This window comes from Melopsittacus undulatus, chromosome 2 (genome assembly GCF_012275295.1).
Source record: "Melopsittacus undulatus isolate bMelUnd1 chromosome 2, bMelUnd1.mat.Z, whole genome shotgun sequence".
Lineage (NCBI taxonomy): Eukaryota > Metazoa > Chordata > Aves > Psittaciformes > Psittaculidae > Melopsittacus > Melopsittacus undulatus.
Window position 1 is genome coordinate 69,254,130 of NC_047528.1, and position 25,347 is coordinate 69,279,476.

General features: G+C 39.6%; 1 protein-coding gene across 4 annotated transcripts in view; it reads right to left on the reverse strand.

Annotated features, from left to right (window-relative positions):
• DHRSX (dehydrogenase/reductase X-linked) overlaps positions 1-25,347 on the reverse strand; it is a 161,530-nt gene that overhangs the window by 4,641 nt on the left and 131,542 nt on the right. For all 4 annotated transcript variants that reach the window (XM_034060099.1, XM_034060098.1, XM_034060096.1 and 1 more), the window contains one exon: positions 24,941-25,148. In XM_034060099.1, coding sequence (XP_033915990.1) covers positions 24,941-25,148 — 208 coding nt within the window. The remainder of the gene's footprint in view (positions 1-24,940; positions 25,149-25,347) is intronic.

A 25,347-nucleotide genomic window follows, 5' to 3' on the forward strand; every position in this document is an offset into this window, starting at 1 on the left:
AAAAAAAAACATCAACCAACCACCAAACAGTAACAGAATAACATACATACATAAAGGATCAGTAACATCTTGTTCATGAATGGGCTGGACTTGTCGTAAGACAAGAGGGATTCCTATAAATGGCACAATGCTTCTTCAGTTACCAACTTTTTTGTGCTGAACTTTTGTTTGTTTGTTTACAAACTATTCTATGATTCATACCCAAGCAATTGTAATCTCTTTATCATATCCAAATAAAACTGATTTCTGCTTCACTTTTCCTCATTAGATTCGGCATCTGCAATTCCTCTAGCTTGTTCCAGTATTGAATACATTTTTTACTTTCTTTTTCGCATTAAAGATTTGTTTGCAGTATGCCTTCAACAGTAAATAAAGGTCTGATTGAAATTACTTATCTTTGTATTGATCATTGCATGAGAAGGCTGTAGAATAAGGAGAGAAAAGATAGCATGTCACCAGCTTATTTAAGCAAAATACAGTCTAGATTCTCAAAACTGTATTATTTTGGCACTATTTATTATCAAATAAATTTTTTTTTTATAGAAGTTCTGATATTTCTTTTTGTAAATATTTATTCATAGTAAGTCAACACAGAATAATTTTCCCTCAGCATGAAATGGAATATTCTGCTCTATGAAAACTGGGACATATACTAAGGGAGTTCATAGTTTAGGCTTGTTTTTTTAAGACTCGCCAATTTTCAAGACTCACAATTCATTTTGATTAATGCATTTTTAAGTACCATATAACCTTGTCAATACTAGGTGCTAATGCAAAATGTGTTACCTGACTACAATTAGTTGCTACAGTCATATTGCCATGAAACATTACATCCTCTTTATTTGTCTACAACAGGCAGAACCTCTTAACTCTAAGAAATTGTGGTGCCTGCATCAGTTATACATGATGGCTTCATGGTGCTTTCCTTCTTAATTGTCATGGTTTAAACCAAAATTCGCACAGTTCGCTCACTCACTCCCCCCTTGCTCCCCCAAGTCCCGGAGAGTTAGGAAGGAGAATCCAAAGAATGTTGCCCCCACGGATTGAGAGAATGGTTTAATAGCTAAGGTAAAACATAAATCACTACTACCACTACTACTACAAATAATAATGATACAGCAAACAAGTGAAGAGAATACAACACCTCACCAGCCACCGACCCATAACTCACTCCACCCTGCCCGGCCGAGCACCGTGTGCTACCTCCTCCATTTTCCCCCCGCTCTCCAGCCCTTCCAGCTCTCTCCCAGTTGCATCCTGGGCATCACGTGCTATGGTATGGAATACCTCTTTGGCTAGCCTGGGTCAGGTGTCCTGTCTCTCCTTCCTCCCAGCCTCTCCTCCTCCCAGCAGAGCATGTGCTCAGAAAAGGCCCTGAACAAAAACACCCTAGCAGTACCTCAAAATATGCTCGCTATCAAGCAACTGTTCCCAGCCCAGAAGTCAAAACACAGCACTGCACCAGCTACAAGAAGGAGAAAAATGACTGCTACGGCTGAACACATGACATTAATCCATGTATTCATCCAGTTCCACCTTCACCTGAATTCATAGCTCAAGAGTTCTGTGCAGACAGTATGGTATATCCATTGGAAAACACAGAAAATTGGATGGGCTAAAAAAATAATAAGCTCCTATAATTCCTATTCTGCAATCCATTACTTTTCCCAGGACTATTTTAAGTTAACTACCAGCAAACAGTGAGAACCTTTCTATGTGTCTTAAACACTGCGACGAACACCTCAAATGGGCAGCATGCATGTACTTCAAATGGTATTGCCTGACAACGATTATGACTGAAAAAGCATTAATGACACAACTCATTATATCAGAGGAGTACTTACTCTTGAACAGCTTCCCCTTGTCCTAGTTAATCAGCTAATTGTGCCTGGTTTGTATTTTCTGATTTCAAGAAACTGCCAAGTTGAGACATGGTAGGTGAGAAGGTTGGGCAAAGAGGACAGACAGCAGGAAGCAACTGGCAAGCTCAATGACTGACAGTTGCATTTTAAGGAACACAAATGAGGGGCCAGACCCAGGACTGCATGGCATGCTGGCAAGTGGCTTAATGCTGAGGAAGAACATTGAATACATTAAGTGTTGTTGGAATGCCCCTTATCAGCAACATTAAGTAGACCTGCTATAGGCACACTCCAATACTGGTTTTATAAATATGGTCCTACCTCATGTATTTACATCCATTATGTCATGCACTTTTCAATTCATATGGGAAATCTACTCATGGGCTAATGGGTTAAAGGAGCTTTCAGGGTTTTTTTTTTGAGTGCTCTGTGACATTGATTTCTTAAATGTGTGAGTTTCCATCAGGCCATTCCTTGGGTAACAAAAAGGCATGTCTCTGGCTAGTAACATGTTTCCCAGGTTCCAGCTAGGAAGACACAGCAAGCACTGAAAATGCCATCTTCTCAGCTTCGATACCCAGGCACTTCTGAAAGTGTTCATTTACCTTCCTCATCATTAATTATTCTGTTACTGTTTTACAAATGCAAAATACTTGCATTTTGCAAAATACTTGTTTTGAAAATGTAAAATACTCCAGCGGTATTTTACTGACATGCTTGTAAAAATCAGAGTTTTCTGCCCGCCTTTTTTCAGGAAAGGCAAGGAAGATTTGGGATGCCTGAACATGTGCACAGTGGGGCTTAGCAACAAGAATGAGAATATGACAGTACTCTTACTTGGTACAGCAAAGTCATTCATCTACTTGCTGGCAGCTGATGGTGGGGTGACACCCAGTCACCCTCAATGCACTGCTTGACTCTAAAGACACAGGCAAGTACAAAGTCATAGCAACACAGAATAGTTTGAAAATTGGCAGAAATTAAGTAGCTGGGATTGCATTCCCACAAATACAATAGCAAATTTGTAAGAAAAAAAATAGCCGTGTTCCAGAAAGCACCGATTACTATGATCTGTGAATTACCAAATTATTTCAAAACCAGATTACTTTCTGGTGCAAGACTCTGAGGTAAAATAACAACAGCTGCTGTAGTGTCACAGCCTCCTGGTGAAGACATGGACCACGTGAGCTCAATGCTTGTTGTGTAACTTCTGCAGCATCTAGACCTCCTAACGTGATCATTGCTTTGAAGATTTCTGCCAGAAAGTAATTGGCTGAAACACTAAGTATGAAAACAAAGCCTCGAAAGGAAACCATGACGCAGGTGTAAGGATGTGTTCAGCAACCTTTGATCAATAAGGCTCTAACAACTGACTGCAAGTCCTGGTGAGATCGGTGGCCAGGGCCAACTGTCAGATCCTCAGGAAGCCAAAGCTGCCAGACAGGTCTGGCAGCACAGCTTTTCAGAGATCTCTGCCTTCACTCAAAAGCCCTGGTTTCCATCTGTGTTCTCTCTTTTTCTATTCTTTCCTAGGTAGCTCACTATTATTCTTTTTCTATCCAATTTCTGCCTTGATTATAGACCAGAAAGAGATAGAGATGTTTTATTGAATATACAGTTTGCCCTAGAGTTCTAGTCAGCACTATCAAATTAATTTCTTTTCAATCCCCAACTCACAGCAAAGAGAATTCTTTAATAAATTCACTCCATAATAAAAATCTTTAGATTTCACCTTTAAAAGAAACAGCAGCTACAGACAGAAATGGCTAAGTTAAAATGTGAAGCCTTGCTCCTAACAATGTTGTGGCTATGGAGAAACAATTTCTGAATCAAAGATATGAATCATATAATCACAGAACGGTTTGGGCTGGAAGGGACCTTTACAATCATCCAGTTGCAACCCCCTGCCATGGGCAGGGACACCTTCCACTAGACCAGGTTGCTCAAAGCCCCATCTGGCCTGGCCTTGAACACTGCCAGGGATGGGGCAGCCACAGCTCCTCTGGGCAACCTGTGCCAGCACCTCAGCACCCTCACAAGGTCCTTTTATCTATTCTAAACCTCCCCTCTGCAAGTATAAAGCCATTCCCTGTTGTCCTATCACTATAGGCTTTGTAAAAAGCCCCTCTCCAGATTTCTTGAAGGCACTGGAGCAACTACAAGGTCCCCCTGGAGTCTTCTCTTCTCCAGGCTGAACAAGCCCAGCTATCTCAGCCTCTCTTGACTTGCAGATACTACAAAAAAAACTTAAGTGTCTTAATTTCAAACTGAGTCTGTCTCACTTCGAAGTGCAATATAACCTCAGTGATTTAAGCAGGAGTGTTTCTGGATCTATACTATTCATTTTCTCAGCTGTTGAAATGGAGGACCTGAAAAACGATGTTTAGTTTTAAGCAATTTTCAACATGGAAACAAGAACTCAACTTTATATGATTGAATTTTAGCAGAGTCTTACAACTTTGTGTCAAAGTCATTAATCATAACCGAGTCCTTTGTTCATTTTGTCAAGTGCACTGAGGAAGATTACTTCGCCTGAAGGTTGATCGCTAAACTTGCTTTGCAGCAGACAGTGATGTCTTCAGTGTAAGAACTGAGATATTGCTGTAGCCACTCAAATTACATTATGCTTGTTACCTCACCCAGTAGCAGTATGCAAAATTTGACAGATAGGAGCCTGCTGCCCCAGACATTGCATAAACATCCAGCCAGAGAAAGTCACTTGCTGGAAGAACATCCAGTCTCTAGGAAATAAGGCAGGCAGTAACAGGAGGAGAGAGCTGAGGGAGTACACACACTTCACAAAAAGCTAAAGCCTTTTCTGGGAGAGTGACACTGGTTAACTAGCCCTCTAGAAAATGGTGATGTCCCACAGCTACCTCTTGCTAAGGATGCCTGACTTGAATCACTCACTGTTATCCTGGGTATCTTCTCATAACCTGGGATTTTCTACAACACCTCTATTCACAGACAGGAAAGTGATCTACTGAAACAAATGCACAGGTGAGGAGAATAAATGACAAAAGAATGAGCCTCATAAATCCTAATCCTGATGCCTTGCACACTAGACTGTCACCACTTTTCTGTGTTTGTAACGGAAAACACAATTTATTTGTTTATTACCAGCTCTATGCCCATAATTACAGTATCATGTGAGCAATTCAATATAATTTTCTTCATTTCAAGATGCAGGCTGATCTATCATTAAGTAAGAATACTTAATTGCAGCTTAGTATTCATGCTGGATATATGCTAAAGAACCATCCTGTTATTTTCACTAACTACACAAGGCTTTAATTCTACCGAGTTTTGAACTACTACTGTCTGAGAAATATGAATAAAAGCATAAGACTACTCCTCCCTCCAACAAAGTTCTTAGAGAGAAAACTTCTTTGATAGGTAGTGTGGCTGGAACATCTGCATCATTTAGTAATGCATGCCCATTTCTTTAGTTCAAAACACCATTTAAATATGAATAAAATGTGAATGGATCAAAATTAAAGAGACTTAAACCAACAACCAACCACAAAAGCTTTAGAGCTTTCATTCTCTATGCATTACGTTGTAACAGTACATGGCTCATCTTTGCTTTCAAATGATGCCTGATTTTGGCAATCAAAATCAAACAACACAGAAGAGCACACAGAAGTTTTTGTATTTGAAAGGTTATCTGCATTTTTACCAGCCCCAGAGAGTATGAAAACCTAAAGCTCTAACTGCTGAAGAAAATGATCCTGAGTGCATATACCTCTGAACAATTAATTTTATTTCCTGCATGCTCACACAAATTAGAATGCTTTGCTGGCTTCAGGGATAAGATATATGATGACTTCTGACCTGTAACTCCCTTTGTCATCTCTACTCTTTTACTAAGGATTTAACATTTGACAAGTCGTTCATCTTGTTTTCGTTTCTCAGGAAATGGGAACTGACGTATCTCCAACTTCACAACTTTCTTGTAAGGACTTTTATTTTCTACTTAATGCTTATAAGCACTCAGGACGGGCATGAAACTCCTAAATATTAAAAGATAACCACAATATAGAAAACTTTACAAACTATGAAGAGATCAAAAGCAATAAAGACTGTATAGAACACATACAAAATGAAATAACCCCAAATTACATAGGCCAGCAGCTATTTCACAGCCTCTTCTATTTTAAATTGCTACAACCCTCATTTTGCACCCCAAATAGCAGTGGGGCTATTCCTACCCATGGGCTCAGCCAGGTGGTGGGGCTGAGAGAGGCTGGCTGTCAGCCCAGGTTTCTCACCTGCCTGCTGGAGACACTTGCTAAAACCAGATGGCTCAGGTGAGAGGGTGCAAATCCCTCCTGGATCACTAGGTAATGTCAACGCAGGACACTTCACCAGGACTCATGCAGGCCATGTTCCTGTGCCAGCGAAGATGGTGACCAGAAATAGCAAAGTACACAAACTAACCAAAAATGACTACAGGGTGCTTGCTACCTGTGTTAATAGCAGGCAAGGTGAAAATATGACTGGGAAGATGGGAAAGATGAAAGTGAAAATACACTTTTCCCCAAATTTCTCATGTCTACATTGCAGCAACATGCTAGCTGGGCTTCTGATGGGTCTGCTCTACACAAAGCTTCTACAATGAAAAAGAGATGACACCTCGCAGCGCTTATCCTCACTCTGGACCTCAGCCATTGTCTCCTTTTCCCTTTTACTGACTCTGAGCATTTCTGCAGGACTGAAACATGATAGCTGCAGACATTTGCTGGAAGAAGTTTAGAGCATTTAGCACTGTCCGTGACATCACTGGTCTGAGTTTCTGTTTTCTACATAGTTATTGTGTTTAAATTATAGTTTTGCAATATTCCGAAAAGCTGAGAGGAGAAAGTCCAAACTGGAAGACACATAAAAGTGGTGGGGATGGAAGGAATCCTATTCTACAAATCTACGTTTCCTATAATTCCAGTTGCTGGAAATTTCAGCATTTAATCTCGAATGATAAATCAAAAAAATAAAAACAAGAAGGTTAATTTAGATCTGTCCCTAGTGTCATACTCCAAAGATGGAAAATGAGAAGGCTAATTATCTACAGTTATTTTAGTGAAAGAATGAAATAGGTGAGAGTGACTCAGATTTTCTATTTTTCTGACAGATACAGTAGAAAGAATTAGTTAGTTCAAGTCAGTAATTACAGATTATATATCCTCTGTTTTGACAAGAAAAATGTGCCAAATAAGTTCAAGCTACTTCTTTTTAAAACCCTTTCAATATGACAATTCTCTTCATTTTAATAAAACACATATTTCACCAAGGTTCAGCTTGTAAAAAAAGTCAAGAACAAAATCAGTCATCCTGTAAACAATATTATTTCCTATATTCTATTAAACAAAATGCTAGTCATGAAATCACAGATTATTTCTGAAACCATACAATTATGGAGCTGTCTACGTAGCTTATCCTCTAAGTTACCCAAAAGAAGTACTAAATTTAAAGGTAAAGGCTATATTCAATTGCAAATTGTTGTATCTGAATGCTTACTAACCCACCAGAATCAACTTGGTTTTAACAAAATAACTAAAAATGCAAATGCAAAGGAGGACCGAATGTGATTATTCAAATCATGCTTTTTGTTGTGTAGACTGAAAGTGAGTTTAAGCTCTGCAACTTAAACCCCTTTGAATCAATCAACCTTGGGGCTCTTTACTGTCTGACAAGGAACCTATCGATGACTTAAATTCAGAAGAACCCCAAAGAACATGTGTAACATTAGACAGGGAAATAGTGCTGCTCATTTCATTGTCATTAATCATGATTTTAAAAGTATGTCAGACAAGATGTTAGGCGTATCTTTTACTGCAAGGCTCATAATAGAGACAGCAAACAACGCAAACTCTCAGCAATACAAATGCTTCCTGAGGTCTGAAATGGCCACAAAAAAATCCACCTTGAAAACAATTACTTGTGAGCTTAAATTCATCACGTTTAATCACATGAAAGGTCTGAAAGAAGGGCAGGTTGGTGGCGCAGAGGGGAATATTAGCCTGGGGAGAGGTGACAATACTGTTAATTTGCAAGGGGGCAGAGAGAGAAAAACAAAGGTGACAATCCTTGACAGTGGAACAGACAAAGGAAAGCAGGGGAGTGGGATGCACTGAAAATTTTTAAGCACTAATAAGTAGGAAGGCTCAGATTTCCTACCTACTGAAGGTGTTAATTTTAATATCCAGGCTTATTTCTAAGGTGTTTTTTTAAACCTTCATTAAGGTAGCAGATGGAGCCATTCATTTGTCAAAATGCGTCCCCTGCAAAGGCCAGGACTGGATGTGGTGGCAGATGTGGTCTTTCCTATGTTCCTATTTCCTCTGCCGGATGACAGAAGTCACAGCAGAAGTGCCATGTTGCTGTAGAGATGACACAGTACACACCAGTCCTGTGTCAATGACTAAGCCAACTGTCCTGCCTTGTGTCACAGGAAGAATTGGTTTAAATTCCAAAAATGAGATCCATAGTGACAGTCAAATCTCATTACCTGAAGGAAGACATGAAAAACTGGAAAGGAGAAAAACATTTAATCCCTTCTACAACCAATGTCTTTCCCCAGTCTGTTATTAAAAAAAGATGAGTTTCTTCCAGAAAATCTTATGTTCCTTTTACTTCATTCTCAGATAGCTCTTGCAGAGTACTTCTGACTTGGGTTTTGATACCGATTAAGGGCATGGGTAACTATGAGAAAGAGACTTACATATGCAGAACTATCAATAGACAAAATTATGAATTAACCTTTTATTTTTATTAAGTGCCCAGGAGAGTTTCTGTTGCACTTGTATTCATAGGGTGTTTTGACTAAAAGGTTAGAGCAGTTGTTCAGAATGGGAAACAAATACTGTGAGGTTTTGTGGTTTGATAAATGCATGTTACAGACTCATCTGGTGCTGAAACAATTTGCTTTGTTAGGGAGCTTATATTGAACTGTGCTTTTTGGTAATGCCATTTTGCTATACACGTCCGCTTGCTTTGAGAGTCCAATCAATGAGCCCTCCCAACTCACTTGCTCAAGGTGATACACTGCACGTAGTGATCCTCCAGATGATTAAACTTCTGTGTCCTGGGAAAAATTCCAGTGGAATTAATGCAGAACTATGCTGTGGTTTAGTAACTGCTTTTAACTCATAAAAGTACAGGCTGAGGTCTGAGCAGAAGCTGGAATGCCAGCACAGCCTGCCCATTCCATCCCTCCCTGCTGCTCCTCCTGCCCTCCTGGCTGCTTGCTTAAAATTCTGCTCTTCACCTGCAAGTCTGCACAGCTCTGCAGCAGCCTATTGTTATTTAATATGTACTTCACAGAAGAACTGAATTGTTCTAATCAAGATTAGCCCTCCTGTTCTCTATGCGGTATGCAAAGCATGTCTGCAGTGTAAACTTTCACCCGCTTCTCTGCCTGCCTTTTCATCATGCCCCATGACAATCTCACAGATAGTTTCAGCTCTTCTTCATACTCTTTTCTTCCTGAATCCCTAAATGCCTCACCGCATCCTTACCAAGTGTGGCTCCTATAACAGCATGCCAGGCATTTGCCACATTGGGTCAGATCCCTTTTTGCAGGCTGTATGTGATGTGGAGGAGGGTGCGCTTAGGAGCTCAGGGTAGGAGGGTTCCCAGTGCAGCAATGAAACTTACCCTCTTCAGATCACCCATCTGTATCACTGATCCCCTTCAGAAACCACAAATGGGTAGACAGCAGCCTTGAAAGCATGAGCTCTTAGGGCAGATGGCTCTTACCACCTCTGGAGCAAAGAGAAGCCCAAGCTTTTTGATATTAGAGAAAGAAGAGGGAAATATTATGTGAAACATCATCAATATATTTACCCAGCCAAATCTGAGAAGACAGGAAAAGTGGTAGGTCCACAAGCAATTTCAAGCCAGGGCAGAAAACAAAGCTTCTCTTGCAGCAAAATCACAAGGGGGTGGTGTGACAGCAATGTTGGATGTGGAGGGCTACAAGAAATGAGTGTGCGTGGGGACAGTCTCAGGGTGCAGAAGCCACCAGCATCAGCTACAATTCTTGCTGCTGCTCAGCCCTTCCTGGGGCAGGAGCCACTGCTATGTCTGGAGGGACAAGCTTCTAAGCCCCTTTTGCTCTGCAAACGTCTGCTGAGCTGATGTGGCTGGCATTTAGTCCCTCAGCTCTGCAAGGGAGCCACAATTGAGAAGCAAGAGTTTCCCAAGCAGTGTACTTTTTAGATAAAAATAACCTAAATGTTTGTTTTTTTGCCAACTACATAAACTCCTTAGTGACCAAAACATAACTGACCTTTACTTTTAAATCTGTGTTCAATAGAAGAGGATTACAATTGTTTGTGAACTTTGCAAAGTCTGTAACATGGCTTGGGAAAAAAAAAATCTTAATTTATATTTGTTTAATCCCTAATAGCTGCTGACAGTCTGTGAAACAAATAGTTTTAATTATCGCTCTTGCTGAATCTCAGGTCTCATCATTTAAGCAAAAAATAGCACATTACCGACAATTGGGATGAAATGGAAACTCATATAGTAGGAAAATCAGGAAATTACATTAGCACCAAAGAGTGACAAATACGTCCTTATGGCAGCCCTATCCTGAGACAGCAGAACATTTAAAACTACTCCATCAAAAAAATAACCAAACCAAAACCCTAAACAAACAAACAAAAAAAGCCCTTGTCTCTTTTCTGTTTATCCTGAAACTTATGGCTATTGAAAATGACAATGTGGTCTCTGAAAAAAACCAACAAAACAAACCAAAACTAACCCCAAAAAAACATTTTAAAGACTAATTTTAGCTATCTTATACATTGCTGTAAAATAAGTGGTACTCTTTTTAATCAGAACTACTGATGCATGACAATGTCAATAGAGCTAATCAATAGGTAATGACTACATTTCAGGAGCAATGCTCTGTTCAGAGGGAAAAGATAGCTGCAATTCACAATTATTGACACCATGAAGCACAGGAATAAATGCCCACAAGAGATCTGCACATTATTTAAAATTTCTTCAGAAATATTTGTCTTTGTTCCTTCATCTCAGTGTAATTTTTCCTGTCTGTAATGCTGTGGATATATTAAAGGTTAATGTGAATATTTTAAAGACATTAGAATAAAATGCAAAAGGTAGACTTCTGATGGGTAAGTCTAACAGCTAGCAGTGGTACGACTGAAACTGGAGTGATGTAGTCGTGGGACTCTGTGCAAAGCTCTTGTACTGTCAGTCACAAAATGACCTCACCTCTCATGGGCCCAGTATAACCCTGCAGGACTTCATATTTTTAGTCTTCCCAGTATGTTTTTCAGCATTTACTGCTCAGAGTAACTGAAAATATGCTAAGTGGCCAGAGCTGGAGGTGATGTGCTTCAACACTTGAAGTCTTTCTCAGAGAGATTTATCACTGGCCCCTATAGTGAACCGTTAAGTTCCCATTGGCCTAATTTTCTAAATATAGTCCTTTGCCTTCTTTTTATCACCATGTCTGTGTATAGCAAGAGTGAACTAGTCTAAGGTACAAATCTGAATTCTACTCTGTTAGCACAGGGAAGAGAATAACCCATTGTTCTTCACTTGTATAAGCAAATACCCCAGATGTACATCGCAGTGAAGAAGCTGATTACCTCCGAGTCTCACATTTTTCTTTTTGAGTTATACAAAGCTCAAGATGTGGCTGGTTTGTAGCTAGAAATGATGTTCCTTTAGTTAAGGTTTTAACTGCAAATCAGTCTGCTTACCCCAGAACAAGTATCTGGTCTTTGCTTAGAAAACAAATAGTTTACTTCACTCCTGCCACCAGAGCACAGCTACTCAAACACCTGACAACAGTTAGCAGTAGCATCTGATAGGAGGAACTGATACTCAAAAGAATAAAAACCTAGCTGCAACTAGAAATAACCAGACTTGGGTGTTTTACAGAAGAAAACAGTAGTATTTTTTGAATCACTGTTATAGTAAAATGTATGAAAGCAGTTGGTTCTTGAGAAATCAGAGAGATTCCTATCTTCTGGTGTAAATTAATATTCTGAAGAATTTACAAACAGCTGTCAGCTGTAGCTGACCACAGCAGAAAAAAAAACCCAAATAAAACATAACCACAAAGAGAAATTTGAAGAGAAAATAGCACCGTGGTACACATTCTTAGAGAAGATGTTTCCCTAAGCAAAAAAATAGATGACTGAGCCAAATAAGCTCTTTAGTTTGTTCTATGTAAACTCATCTCAAAAAAAGCTCACTCACTGTTTTTTCCTTTTATTTAGGCAAGTATGAGAAATTACAAAATGAGAATGAAGATATTCTCAGCCTACACCTCATCTGCTAGTAGTAGAGTGCTGCTTACACTCATAGAGTTTGCTTTTGTGTAGAAGAGGGAATAAAATCCAGACAGTGCTCTGGCCTGTGCTAACTGCTGCTACATTAAAGAAGTACACATATAGCTAATTTGAAACTACAAAGGGAGAAGGAGGCAGAATGAAGTGGAAATGAGAATATATCCCAGAATATATTGGCATAATCTTGAAACAAACATTAAAAATGTATCTATGGAGTGAGAAACAGAAAAGGAAGCTGCCATCTCAAAGCTTGTGTGCCTGATCACACTGCCCTGCCGGCTCTCAGTTTTCTGGTTTAATTTAGAGAAAAGGTTACTATCATCTATCATGTTCCATAAGTTGTCAGAAGAGCCAGCCCTACGTATTTTATCATTAAGCTTACTGAAGAGATGTTTTAAATGCTTGCAATGGATGTAAGCTGGCTACTTGCCAGCTGCACCATAGCTCTGCCCTTTCTTCTAATTCAAAAGTACATTAACTGGGGGATAATTGCAGGTGTTCTCATTCATAATCTACAGTGACAATAACAAACAGCAGACCAAATGAAAAGGATCTTTCAGTATTCCAAAATATGCAGTGTTTTGCTTTTTGTTAGAGCTATTTATTTATTATTCCTAAATATTCTTAGGTGTTGCAGGTGACTGAAATGAAGAGTGAAAGAATATTATTGAAAACTACTTAATAATTTATGTTTAACTTGCAAAGCTACAGTAGGCTGCTTTTTTTTACTATAGGATTAAAAAGGAATTTCTTTTATTAATATAATTTTGTATATGAAAAAAACCTATACTTGAAGGAAAGTGGTATTTTAGCAGGAAAACTAGATAGTCTCCACAGATTTTAGCAAAGAGACTCCAAAACATAAAAGGTATGCCAGGCTCCTGCATTTTAGATGTATCTACTTTTTTATTATAAAGGCACTATATAACTGCAATAAGAAAATACTTGCAAAAGTCTGTTAATAAGGATCTACTGTCAACACAAGTTTTACAGAGATACACGTTACAGTGAAAATATGGAAAAACAAGAAAGGAAGATATGTGCACTTACTTAACGAAAATACCTTTTATCTGCCCACATGAAAATAAGGAATTTTTTATGCAAGAAAACTGTTTACATGAAGAAATACCTACTGGTAAAAATGATGCAGTAATGCAGTGCTCTTTACCAGAGGAATTAGACACTTTTTACTAATTCCTTGAAGTGGCAAAAACACATGCATAACAGTGACATGATTCACAGGCAGATATTCCCATCATATCCTGCGCTGAATCAAGAAGAGTGTGACCAGCAGGTCAAGGGAGGTGATCCTGCCCCTCTACTCTGCTCTCATGAGACCACACCTGGAGTGCTGTGTTCAGCCTGGGAGCACCCAACATAAGAGGGACATGGGTCTGTTGGAGTGAGTCCAGAGGAGGGCCAAAGAGATGATCAGAGGGCTGGAGCACCTTTGCTATAGAGACAGGGTGAGCTGGGCTTTTTCAGGAACATTTCTTTCTTCACCTCATACCTTTCTTCTCCTCAGACGATATTTGGCACCTGAACATTTTAGGAATGGAAATCCTCATTGTGCAAACCCACACTAGACTACTCTGGACACTGTCACTTGGAGCTCCACAGCTGACTTCCAGCAGGGCTACAAGCCTCCCCAGGAGTTACCCATCTTGAAGGTGAAAGGTACTTAAAATGTAAACCATACAGTCAGGAGGGCCCAAGATGGTGGCCTTGAGCTTGTGGAAACATAAGGGAAGCCATAGTTTCTTGTGCAAGGCTGTTGCTCCTGGCTGCCTGGCTTCTCTGCTGGAAGGGGTCTCTTGAGCACTGACCAACTTCAAGAAGACCACGGCTATAGCCGTGATCAGAGATTAACCAGATAGTTATGCCAACTATCCCTACAGCTGAATTTTTATTTTGGCTAATTTATTTTTTAATTGCATGCACAGATTTCTTGAGCAGGACAATAAAAGGTCTCATTTTTCAGATTCTTCAGTCTGACCTATAGCCCCATCTTAAATTTTCTCCTGTAACTGCATTGGTGGGGGCACAGTTCAATACAGCTCATCAGCAAACAAGTAAAAACTATTGTCTTGAAAGGCAAGGATGGAGGTGAAGGCAAGAAGTGGCAGATTTTCACTAAAGGTTTTCCTAAAGCAGGATTTGCTGGGTACCCAACATGTTCTCAATCAAAATGAATGTTTGTTGGGAAATCTTTTCTTTTGCACCCTTATACTGGATTTTTTTTTTTTTTTTTTTTTTTTTTTTTTCAGCATGGGAGAAAAACTGATAAACCTGAAGGGGGAAAAATAGGATTCTAAATACAAAAGGAATTCAAAAGGAACAAGGGACTGGAGAGGCCTCTTGGGACATATCTGATCTCATAATTTTGTAGATATTATACCCATTGAAATTCCCTATAAATGTATTTAAATTCCATCTTAAATCCAACAGTTTACTTATAGCTACCATTCTGTGGAAACCTTTACCAGAGCCTGATTCCAATGATTAGAGACAAGTTTCTTACTGCTTTTTTCTTATTTTTTTTCTCACTTTCTTAAAGTAAATATATTTCCAGTCAGCTTGCCTCAATTCATTCTTGTCTTGACCACTGTTGCCCTGAAAGCAACCTCACTCCTGTTTATTTTGATTAAAAGCTATTGCTAGATACCATGATATAACTAAAAAAGTTGTTGCCTAAAGTTTCCACAGACTCAAACTGAAACCAACACACAAAAGATCTGTTATCTTTATGGTAAGAGCAACAGCAATGGTACCACGCTTATGGAGGATGGTACCTGCCCACATCTATGAAGGCTAATGACTCTAACACTGCAAATGCTTTCTTCCCAATCAGGAAAGCGTGGGATATATTTTACATCACACGTACGAGAGCTACTTCTGAGCACTGGAGGTGCTTTATAATCCTCTTGGCTCCTCTAAGTAAGCCGCTGTGTAGTGACCTGGAGATGACAAATCCAGGTACCTGAGCACAAACACATTTTATATTTTATCACTTCTTCAAAAAGCTGGAAACAGATGACTCACCAGCAATCTGCCTCTGACCCAGTAGTATGATGAGAGGGCTGAAAATCTCATAAGAGAAGTTATAGAGCAAAGTACTGGGTTATTGTTATATTTTGCAGTGAAAACAGTGGTTCATATGAAACAGGCTTGCCCCAATATAAGGGGAAAAAAGCCCACCACACCATAAAACCAAAACTGAGCATGGAGTTTTATAATACGATAGTACTAATAGGGCAATTCTATTTTGGGAAACCAAACCAAACCAAACTATATAAAACTCCCTGTTTTGTGTCTTCTAGATCTGCTTCTTGAATGGATTTCAAGCAACATCAGCTGAATCCAGTATTATAAACATTTGAAGTATTTACTACCTCTAGATATCTGCAGGCCCTCTAAGGCAATTAAGGTTTGGGGTATCTGCGCCAGCCTTAATCCACTTCTCCTCCAGATAATAGCCATGTAAAATAGGGTACCTGGGCCACAAACCTAAACCAGGCAAGAAAAATAAAAGGCCATCCACAGATCAAGGAGAAGCTCTAAGGAGCAGGATCAGACATGTAAAATGCTTTTCATAGGGACCACACTCCACCTAGAAGATGCAAAGTCAGATCAGATAATCCTTGCTACAAGAATATGCAATAAGATTGGGACCTGAACGCTTTTAGGTTTGGGTCTTGTTTCCTAATTTAGCAGGTCTTCATCAGCTACACTTGTGCAAAGCCATCAATGAAGTACCAGAAGTTTCATGATGATGGAAGTCGTAAATATATATGCAAAGGAAAATGGGCACCTAAGTTGTCATTACTAATCATGATGTATGAAAATAGTAATAACTGAACTCCTCCCTGAGAAATGACCAATCTACATTCACAGCCCGTGCAGTCATAAAAATAGTCTTTGCACCTGGACAATGTACAACCCTAACAGAAAAAAATCCCAACAAGCATACTGCCTCATATTGCCTTTTCTATACCATTTTTAGAACAGAACAACCTGTCAAAATATACTCATAGCATGTAATTTTATTTTCACCACTCTCAGCTCTAAAAACAATGGGACAGCTTTTCTCTTTCTACATTTTTAATCATCATAGGATAGTATGTGACAAGTGGCAGACTGTGGAACACTGCATTTTGCATCTCCAGAGCTTGTCAGGAAAAATATTGAGTAAGTCAATCAGTACCACTCTTCCTGAGACACATTCAGCATCAGCATACTGCTGCCTGCTGCAGGGATGCAAGACAGCTGGGTAGCCATTGCAGAACACCACTTGCAACAAAGCCATGGGAACACAGGGCTGCCAGCACAGGCATAAGCTCTGGCCCCTGCTGTTCAATCAAGAAGTGACATATATACTACATTGGATAAGCAGTTGATAAAATGGTAACTTAAGCTTGTAAACTGAGGGTGGCTAGCTCCAAGACTATGATGAGCAATTAAGAGACATTGGGAGCAACTCATCTTTTCAGACCATGCCTGAGCCTAAGACCAGTAGTAGCATGTCCTTCCTATTCCAGTGACATAAAAGTAGGGCAGCGTGGAGAAGCCAAACAAATACCAGTATAAATCCCATGACTGATAAGCTGTCCAAGTTCATTCTTGTTTTATTGCACATTTCTCAGCTTTCGTCCAAATCCTCTTCTGCATATGCACTGTATTCCCCGCAGAGCGCCTGTCTGCGGTAACATGACTCCTGTGGTTACTTCCCTTTTCCAGCGCTGAGATGGCAACATCCACATGTAGTCATTCGCCCTGAAGAGACTTGTAGACCAAATTTAAAGAGAATGTTTAAATATAGATTAACATATAGAAACGACTAACTCTGGACAGATTACTTTAATGACTTGTGTTTGTGCCGCATACAGGATCATGTTTCTTCTAGAAAAACGGGAACTAGGGCCACTGCACCAAATTCCCTTCTCATGTGTAGCTACTAAATTCCTCCAAAGCCCATATATTTGGCTGAGAAGAGAATAAAACCAAAGCAAACCACGTGAACTATGTCTTGCAGCTCTCGTACCCTCTCTAAAATGCAAACACGAATTCTTTGGCGGTGGCAATCCTAATTGTTATAGTCATTACTAAAGCCAGAGCTATCCAAGTGACTTCTGAATTGAAACTTGTCAAAACTCACAAATTGGGTGCTTGGTGATCCTGTTATTTTAAAAAATGTATTTACTCTTTCCAGTTCTTCCTCAAATAGAGGGTGATGCTTGCTTTCTGTGGTTCTTGTTACATACGTTATAATAAATACATACATAGTCATGACTACCTATGTAAATGCATGACAATATCCATGTGATAAACAGTGGAGGCACACAGTGGATTATAAACATATATGAGAAACACATTTCACAAATAACTGGTATTTCCTCACCTGTGGCTGTTCATGAGCACATTTCCCACTTACACAAGAAGTGGTTTGATACTCTGAACACGTAGAGCTACCATTTGAAAAAACAGATTGATCACAAATTACTCGTGCCCCAGATATGTGAACACAACTTTCCAGTTCCTACTCTCTCCTGTGCACATCCAAAACCATGACATCTTCAGTTCTTTACTAGCATCACTGTTTTTTAAAATGTCCTGTACATTGGTATGGCATTAATTCTAAGTAACTTTATAGAGCACAGACGTCTACAGTTGAGCTAGTCACCACAGGACTCCTTTGTCATTCACAGTGATAAACTGGCACTTGAAATTGATTCATCTGGCCAACTGCAGATATGTATCTTAGGGTAAAACAGATCCAGTACTAGCAGTGACCATGAGGAGATCACTGGATGAACAGCTCTGGTGCAGGCATTCATATTGCAGACATTTATGAACTAGGAGATCTGTCACAGGTGGTTTCCAGGCACAGACGCCTTAGATCACTAGAAAAGGGGATGTTTGCAGCTTCTTGGCAGAGCTTGGCATTTTCTGTCTATCTTTCAGAGCTCAGGATAACCATTAAAACTGTGTCTATGCTGCTCATGGAAGAGTTGCCTTACCTCACATTGCAAGGTTTTTCACTCTCCTTGGATTACTGGTAAATTCAGGACTGTCACATTCAGAGAGGGGGAAAGGAATGCCTGTGAATCTCTGAAATCTCTTAAAATTAATTTCTCTGTAGTGAGTAGAGGCTTTAGGTGATGGGGCTCTGCAATATAAATTTTATCATCACTGTGCTGTTACAAATGAATTACAAGTTACAAAACAGTAAGGAATTTGGGTAGGTCATCTCCAGAGAACTATTAATTGATATATAATGCACACCACACCTGATGGCAACCTGTCCATGTGATATGTGTGCATATATACACGCACATATATATATTAATATGTACTCCCACAACCTCCTTCCCTGCATCTCCTTATTTTAGTGATCTAATTCCAAACTGATGCTTGCCTGTGAGCTTGGTAGCAGGGTTTTCCAAGGGAAGATGGTGTTTTTTCTCCTTAACTCAGTGTTATAACTATTGTTCCTACCCTTGCTGAATGGGTCATTTCTGTGGGGGTGGGGTGGACTCCTTTCTCTTTTATTCTTTCTCTCTTTCAAAAAGATATCTGAGAGACATGCTGATGAGAAAAATTAGTGGTTGTTCTGTTTTCTGCTGTCAGTGGGTTCAAGTTCCCAACAGCGCTGTGTTGCCTGACTTAAAGAAAATGGTATTATGTGATGATGGATGTAGAAATTCCCAGGTGCATGAGGGAGAATTACAGTCGTGTGATGCTATAACCCCTAACTAGGATTAAAAGTGAAAGGCTAATGGTCTAGTTGAAATTTCAGGATTTCATCTAATTCCCCAACTTTTCAAGCTCTTTATTGAGACCTTTACATTAGACGCATCGTGGTTACCTTCTTTAAAACTGACAGGAATCAGAACCAAGTCCCTGGCATGTATTTTTGGTCCACAGCAAATTATCTTCCTCTTATGTTTCCTCCATTTTGAATGCGTTTGACTGGGCACAGATCACCATATAAAGGTATTAACCAAATACATAGGAAAGAATTGCTGAGAAATGTTAGCAAATAATAAATTGATTGATGGAAAATGTCTTTCCTAACTAACCCTCTGGGTTCTAATATGAAAATAGTTACAGATTACAAGATGGTAAGTGCTGGTGTGCTGACACTGGTTAGGCTCTTGCATTTTCACAATTTCTTAACTGTTTACTTACTCTGTCCACATTGTGGCAATACAGAGACTGTTGACTATTTTTTTACTCTTTTGGATACAAACTGAATTCCTTTCAGACAGAATGAAACAATCTGCCGGAGCTGTCAATTAACAATCCTCTACCACGCAGTCCTCTGCCACAAAGGTATTTACCTGTTTTCAGTAAGCTTCTGGCCTGCCAGCAAAGTGATATCACAACATTTCAGACATTTCTCAGTCTGAAAGTTCCACTCCAATACAATTTCACACAGGACAAGCATAGGTTCCTACATAGAGCACAGTGTAGGTTTAACCTGTATTTCTTTAGGCCATTTTCCAAGCTACAAAAGATCAATCCTGCAGATAGCGTTAGACAGTTTTCCAGTCTTGTGAACTCTTTTGAAAGATGGAAGATAGTCTTCCTATTTTACATTGTCAGGAAAAAAAAAGGGGATACTTTTCCTATTTTAACTAAACAACTAAAACTGCAGGACAAGGATCAAAATAGATCTCAACCATACACACTGCTTTGTTATTTTCTTGCTCCATGGCTGTGTTTTGGCCTGTTCCAACTAGCACTCTCCAAGAGGAAGCTTGGGTGTGGTTTGGGGATAGATCATGCCAGTAGCTGCTCCAAATCAGAGTTATAAACAAGAACTTCAACAGCCTTTACTCACCTCTGATGCACTCCAACACATTCCACTCCCACCCATTTTGTACTGTCCCATACAGCATCCTTACCCTTTTGAGCGCCATACACCAATGCATGCAACACAAATCCTTCACTTTCTTGCCATCTAAACATTCTCTAGCAATTCTCAATGTGTCTCAGAATAAATGTTTTGACTACTTAGACCTGAGAAAACAGGTACAAAAATAACAATAGCTTGAGACAAGGAGGACAATGGGTAGAGTGGAAACCAGGGTCAAATGTTATTTAGGTGGGCACTGAGAACCAGCCTACTTTAGAGAAGTCTTATCCTATTTAGGGCAGACACAAAAGACTGTGCTCCAAAGCCTTCTTGCTCAGCAGTTAGAACAGATAAATCAGCTAAACTGCATCCACAGACCCCATAACAGGCAGGAGGGCCTGGATGCCTACCCGAGTCCACGGATTCACATGCAAGGAAAAATCACCAGTATTTGGGAGCTTGAAGAGTTGCTCATTAGACTTCTCAGGTGGGTCCATCCATCTTTCTCCCTAGAACCATTCTATGGCTGTATAAAAAATCAAATCTTTATTTCATAGAATAAAAGAAGCCCCATGGTTCTAAAGCGTAAACCCCTGTCCCAGTGTGTACAAAAATGAGACCTGTTTAAACACTAGAGTAGTAACTCTAGTTATAGAGCAAGTAAGGCCATTTCTTTCTCTCTGATTTTGACCAGAATCCTACTTTTGATCTGAAAAGGCTTTTGTAAAAATTAACCACAAATGACATGTTTCTTCACGGATTTTTCATTTTGTGAGAAAATTCCAGAACAGCTTTACATGAGGACCTCACACTCACATGGACAGAAGATGTTGATGCTGATGAATTGCTGCTTTCAGCTGTAGAATTTAATTATTCTCATTCTCTACAGCTGGCGTTATTGTGTGGTGATGTGTTTGTCTCCTGACACCTCAGGGTGGGGGAAGGATGAAATGAATTTTCTACATTCACAGTGCCAAAGGGACAGTTTGAATAAGAAATGCTGCAATAAGACCTTCATGACTATGTCCTCTGGCATGAATGATGAATCCAGCGGTTTTAGATCTTGTTTTCTAGCAGCACTTACAGGCTGGAAGCATTTCCTTAAAAATGTCATTGGAAAATTACACTAAAGTTCAGCCTATTTTGACAGATGAAAGAAATTAACTGGTTTATATTGGCTGATTTCTAGCCTGTGCTCCTGAAGCCCTTCCCTTTGCTCTTACAGGCTGGCGGGGTCACTAATTCTACTAATTTTCAGTTTGTGAGTCAATAATAATTTATGTAGCACTACATCTTTGAAACTGACAGCTGATACAAGATCTGATGCACAGTCTTCCTTCCACAATGCCTTCCTAAATACTGGTCTGAGGTGGCTGAAAGGACCGAATACTCTATATCTGAAAACACCCTATTCACTAAGCTGGTCACAGGGAATGATTTGGGCAAGTTTACAACATTGCTGTGCCAGAAACACCTCTACTTTGACGGTATAATGAAGTCATAGGAAGCAGAACTGTCTCTGCCATTAGATATTAAATAGAGTCAACATTTTATTTTTTGCTCTAAGGCATTTTAATTGGATCACAAGCAGAGGCCATCTAGCTGAGAATGAACATTCACTGTCTCTAGGAGAACTAGAAGTACTTCAGAGGGAAACAGTACCTTCCTGGCTTCTAGCTTGGACAGTACACATTGCTAAATCTGGTGTGTTCCACAGTTGGCTAAATTGCAATTTGATGCCCAACGAATGTCTTTTTAGGCTATTATTATCTTATTATTCAGTTATAGTTTATTAGTTTGGAGTTTATATCTTAAAAAAAAATATCACTTTATGTCAAAAATTCTTAAGGGACTTTCACTGTACTCTGCAAAAGACTGGGACTGCTCATCCGCTTTTATTTACTGAGAAGTCACAGGGGTAGAAATCAATTATTTTCTTTTTTTGAGGAATAAACATAATTTCTCTCTTGTGTGTTTATTAAAAATGTAGAGAAAACATTTGCAAAATGGAAATTTAAAGAACAAGTATAACAGCAGACAATAACTTTCCTTAGAAAGAATCAAGCAGAGAGAGAGTGAAACCATCACTTCTAAAGGACAGGCATTAATTTCACAAATTTTATTACCATCAACGGATCGTTGAGCTTAGCCTGTCTTACTTCTAATTGGTGCCTCTCACTGCAGCTGATTTGGTAGAGATTTTAGTGAGCAAAGTATAAAGATCAGAAGACAATGTTTCACAGTTCTGAGAAATCCAAGCTGTTAATACCTTGTATCATAGCATATTTACAAACCTGTAGGTTTATTTGTGCCTAAATATCTTGAGGTGGCTCTGATGCGGATGTTGAGCCAACAGCCTTGTCTAACAGCTAAGCTGCCTCAAATATGAGCAGCCCAGTGTGAGTGGGTCCAGGCTGCAATACCTGGGAGGTATTTGACTTGAATGCAATCGGGACCAGTGCTGGCAGAAATGCATTTAAAGGCAGAGGAGGCTCTGCCATAGTAGTTTGGAATTAAATCAAACAACATGTTGACTCTCTCCTGAGGGAACACAATGTGATAAAGCCAAAATGTATTTTCTCACCGAAGCTATCTGGGTTGTGTTGGCTCTCGCAAGTGCCAGGTTGCAACGGGTGAAGCAATTTCCTGCACGCATTTAGAAACTGCTCCAGAATACTTCAGGGTGATAGAAGTTAGTTGAGCCAATACGATTAGAGAGCTATCACCTCATTTTCACTGCATTACTGCCATAATCATAGAAGGAAGATTTATATATGTGCACTTGGGAATGAAATTCCAGAGCAGAAGAAACCCTTACTATCAACTATCAGCTAATACTATCAGACAACTGAATTTTCTTATATTGTCTTCCTTACTTTTCTCCAGACAAATTTACCCTAGTGCACAAGACCGACACAAGACCCACTCAGGTTTAAACGCTGGATACCTCAGCCTTTGGTACAGCACTATTAAAATTGCCAGGCAGGCTTTTGATGTGAGCTTGCCATGGAGAGCTAAGCATTGCATTCTGCTGGAACTGGGTACCACGTACCTATGTGATAAAGTGCTCCTGAGTGTGAGAACAGAAGGCAAAGTCAATCCCGAATACATAAACATATCTTAAGCATTAATCAATAAGCAAAAAGTAGAAGTCAGATCAGTGATTCAGAAACCTGAGGAAGGACGGGAAGAGTCACAGCAGGAGTTTCCCTCTCCTTTGGTTTACAGGAAAAACACATTGAGTGCTATATAAAAACATGAAAATATTAACCTCAATAACTGAAGCATACAGTCATCCAAACCTGAAGTTACTCTTACTTAAAAAGCAATTGATACGTTAACTTTTCAGCAGTACACACTTCCATGTACTTTGTAAGTACACTTCCATGCCTCTCAGTATGTCTGTGTCCATCTTCTGTTCCAAGGCAGAATTCTTTTAGAGCGGTATTTCATCCAAAGAATAGGAAGCAATCAGAAACTATCAGTACATTGCTACTAGAGCTGTATGAAACTCCCTCTTGTGATAAATCCAGTCATTTTATGTGTGCTCAGTGACATCCCATTCAGTGTCTAAACCTGGTCAGTATAATACAGAAATGTCTCCCTGGGCACACAAATGAAACTGAGGGCTGTAAACAACAAGAGACTAAATTCTAACTCTTAGACATGGAAATTCTGCCAGAATTTTGTGGCTCCAGAGGAAAAGCTGAGCACAACCTAAACATCTGCAGGAAACTATTACATTAGCAAGGTGAAGTAAGTCCAATGAAAAAACACCACTACCCGAGAGTGATATTTAAAATTTCAATCACAAGAGGCAAAACAAGTTTAACATATACAGTCTGGCAAAGCTGCTTTATGCTTCTTTAAGAATGCATTACATATTATGAGCATTCCTATTACAATTGTATTGCAATATTCAGAGTGTACTCAGAAGATACTATTACTTTTTTTTAATATGGGTTTATTTGTTTGCATCTTATTTTACAGCCACTCTTCCAGCCTCCAGTTTAATTTCTAAAATTAAAGCTACTGATATTTCCATATCAAAGTTTAAAATAAATTTGCTTTGTGGGACATGCCCCTTGATCTAAAATACTTCATTTTAATTAGGACATTTAATTTTCCCTAATGGAATCAGGTTCAATTCACTTAATCCAAAACTACTTTGTGAAAATACATTTTCTCAGCACAAGTCCTCTTAAGGCTTGTACACATGAGGAGACTGTACCTACACAGCTAAACTGATTTCAGATCGATCTACTTGCACCACTACAAGATGTTACTGAAGTTAACTGCAACTGGGTCTGACCCATTTCTGGGCCAGTTTGGTCAAGCAGCTGTAAGTTTCCTAACACAGACCAGGAACAGGTAACAGAAAATCAGGTACTGTTACAAGTATGTGTTAGTGTGAGAGCATGGGTGTCCGGGCCCACACAGCCTAGAGTATGGCCACTTCCCACCACCATTTTTGTACAGCTTCCTTCCTCCCTTTGCCCTCTTCTCTATAACATGCTGTGTACATGTACACCATGCCAGATCACGTTTGCTTCTCATTAGCAGGACGTACAAGACATTTCCAAGGAACATGCTGCGTATTCTGGCTCTGTGTTGGGATGATGTTTTGCCCCCCATGCACACATAAAAACACACCGATAGCTCAGAGGTGAGATAATCAGTGCATGGGCTCAGAATGTGAATGGCATTCCCTTCCCTTACTATGAGAGTGTTTGCTCTGGGGAAGGCCTGTCTTTATCAACTTTGTCCTTCTCATGAGGACAGAGAAATGCAATCAATTCCATATATTATTATAAACTCTGAAACTCTTTCCACTGCCTACAGCTCTCACAATGCAGGGGCACGGCTATAAAATGATTAAAAAACCCGCATACCTTGAAGAACAGCCAGGCTGTCATCCATTTAGCCACTTTCACAACCCAAAAGACATGCTTGTAGAGCTCAGTATTCACAACTCCAGGGTCTACTACGTTAGCAGTCACATGGCTTTCATTTGCAGTCAGAAGATGCTGTAGTTGATAGGTAAATAACACAAGGGCAAGTTTGCTTTGGGCATAGGCTCCATGGGGTGAATAAGAACATCTGCCACAGGAGAGAAAGAGAGAGGGAGATGCATATAAAAATAGTCATAAGGAAAACAGAACTGCACGAGCATCAAATGTCCTGCATTTTGCAATATCTAGCAAACGAACAGCTGTACATCAAGTCCTCAGAAGAAGCAGCTTATCACTGCCAGGTGTGCTGTTCAATAGTGATTATTCTGTCAGACATCAAGTCTTAT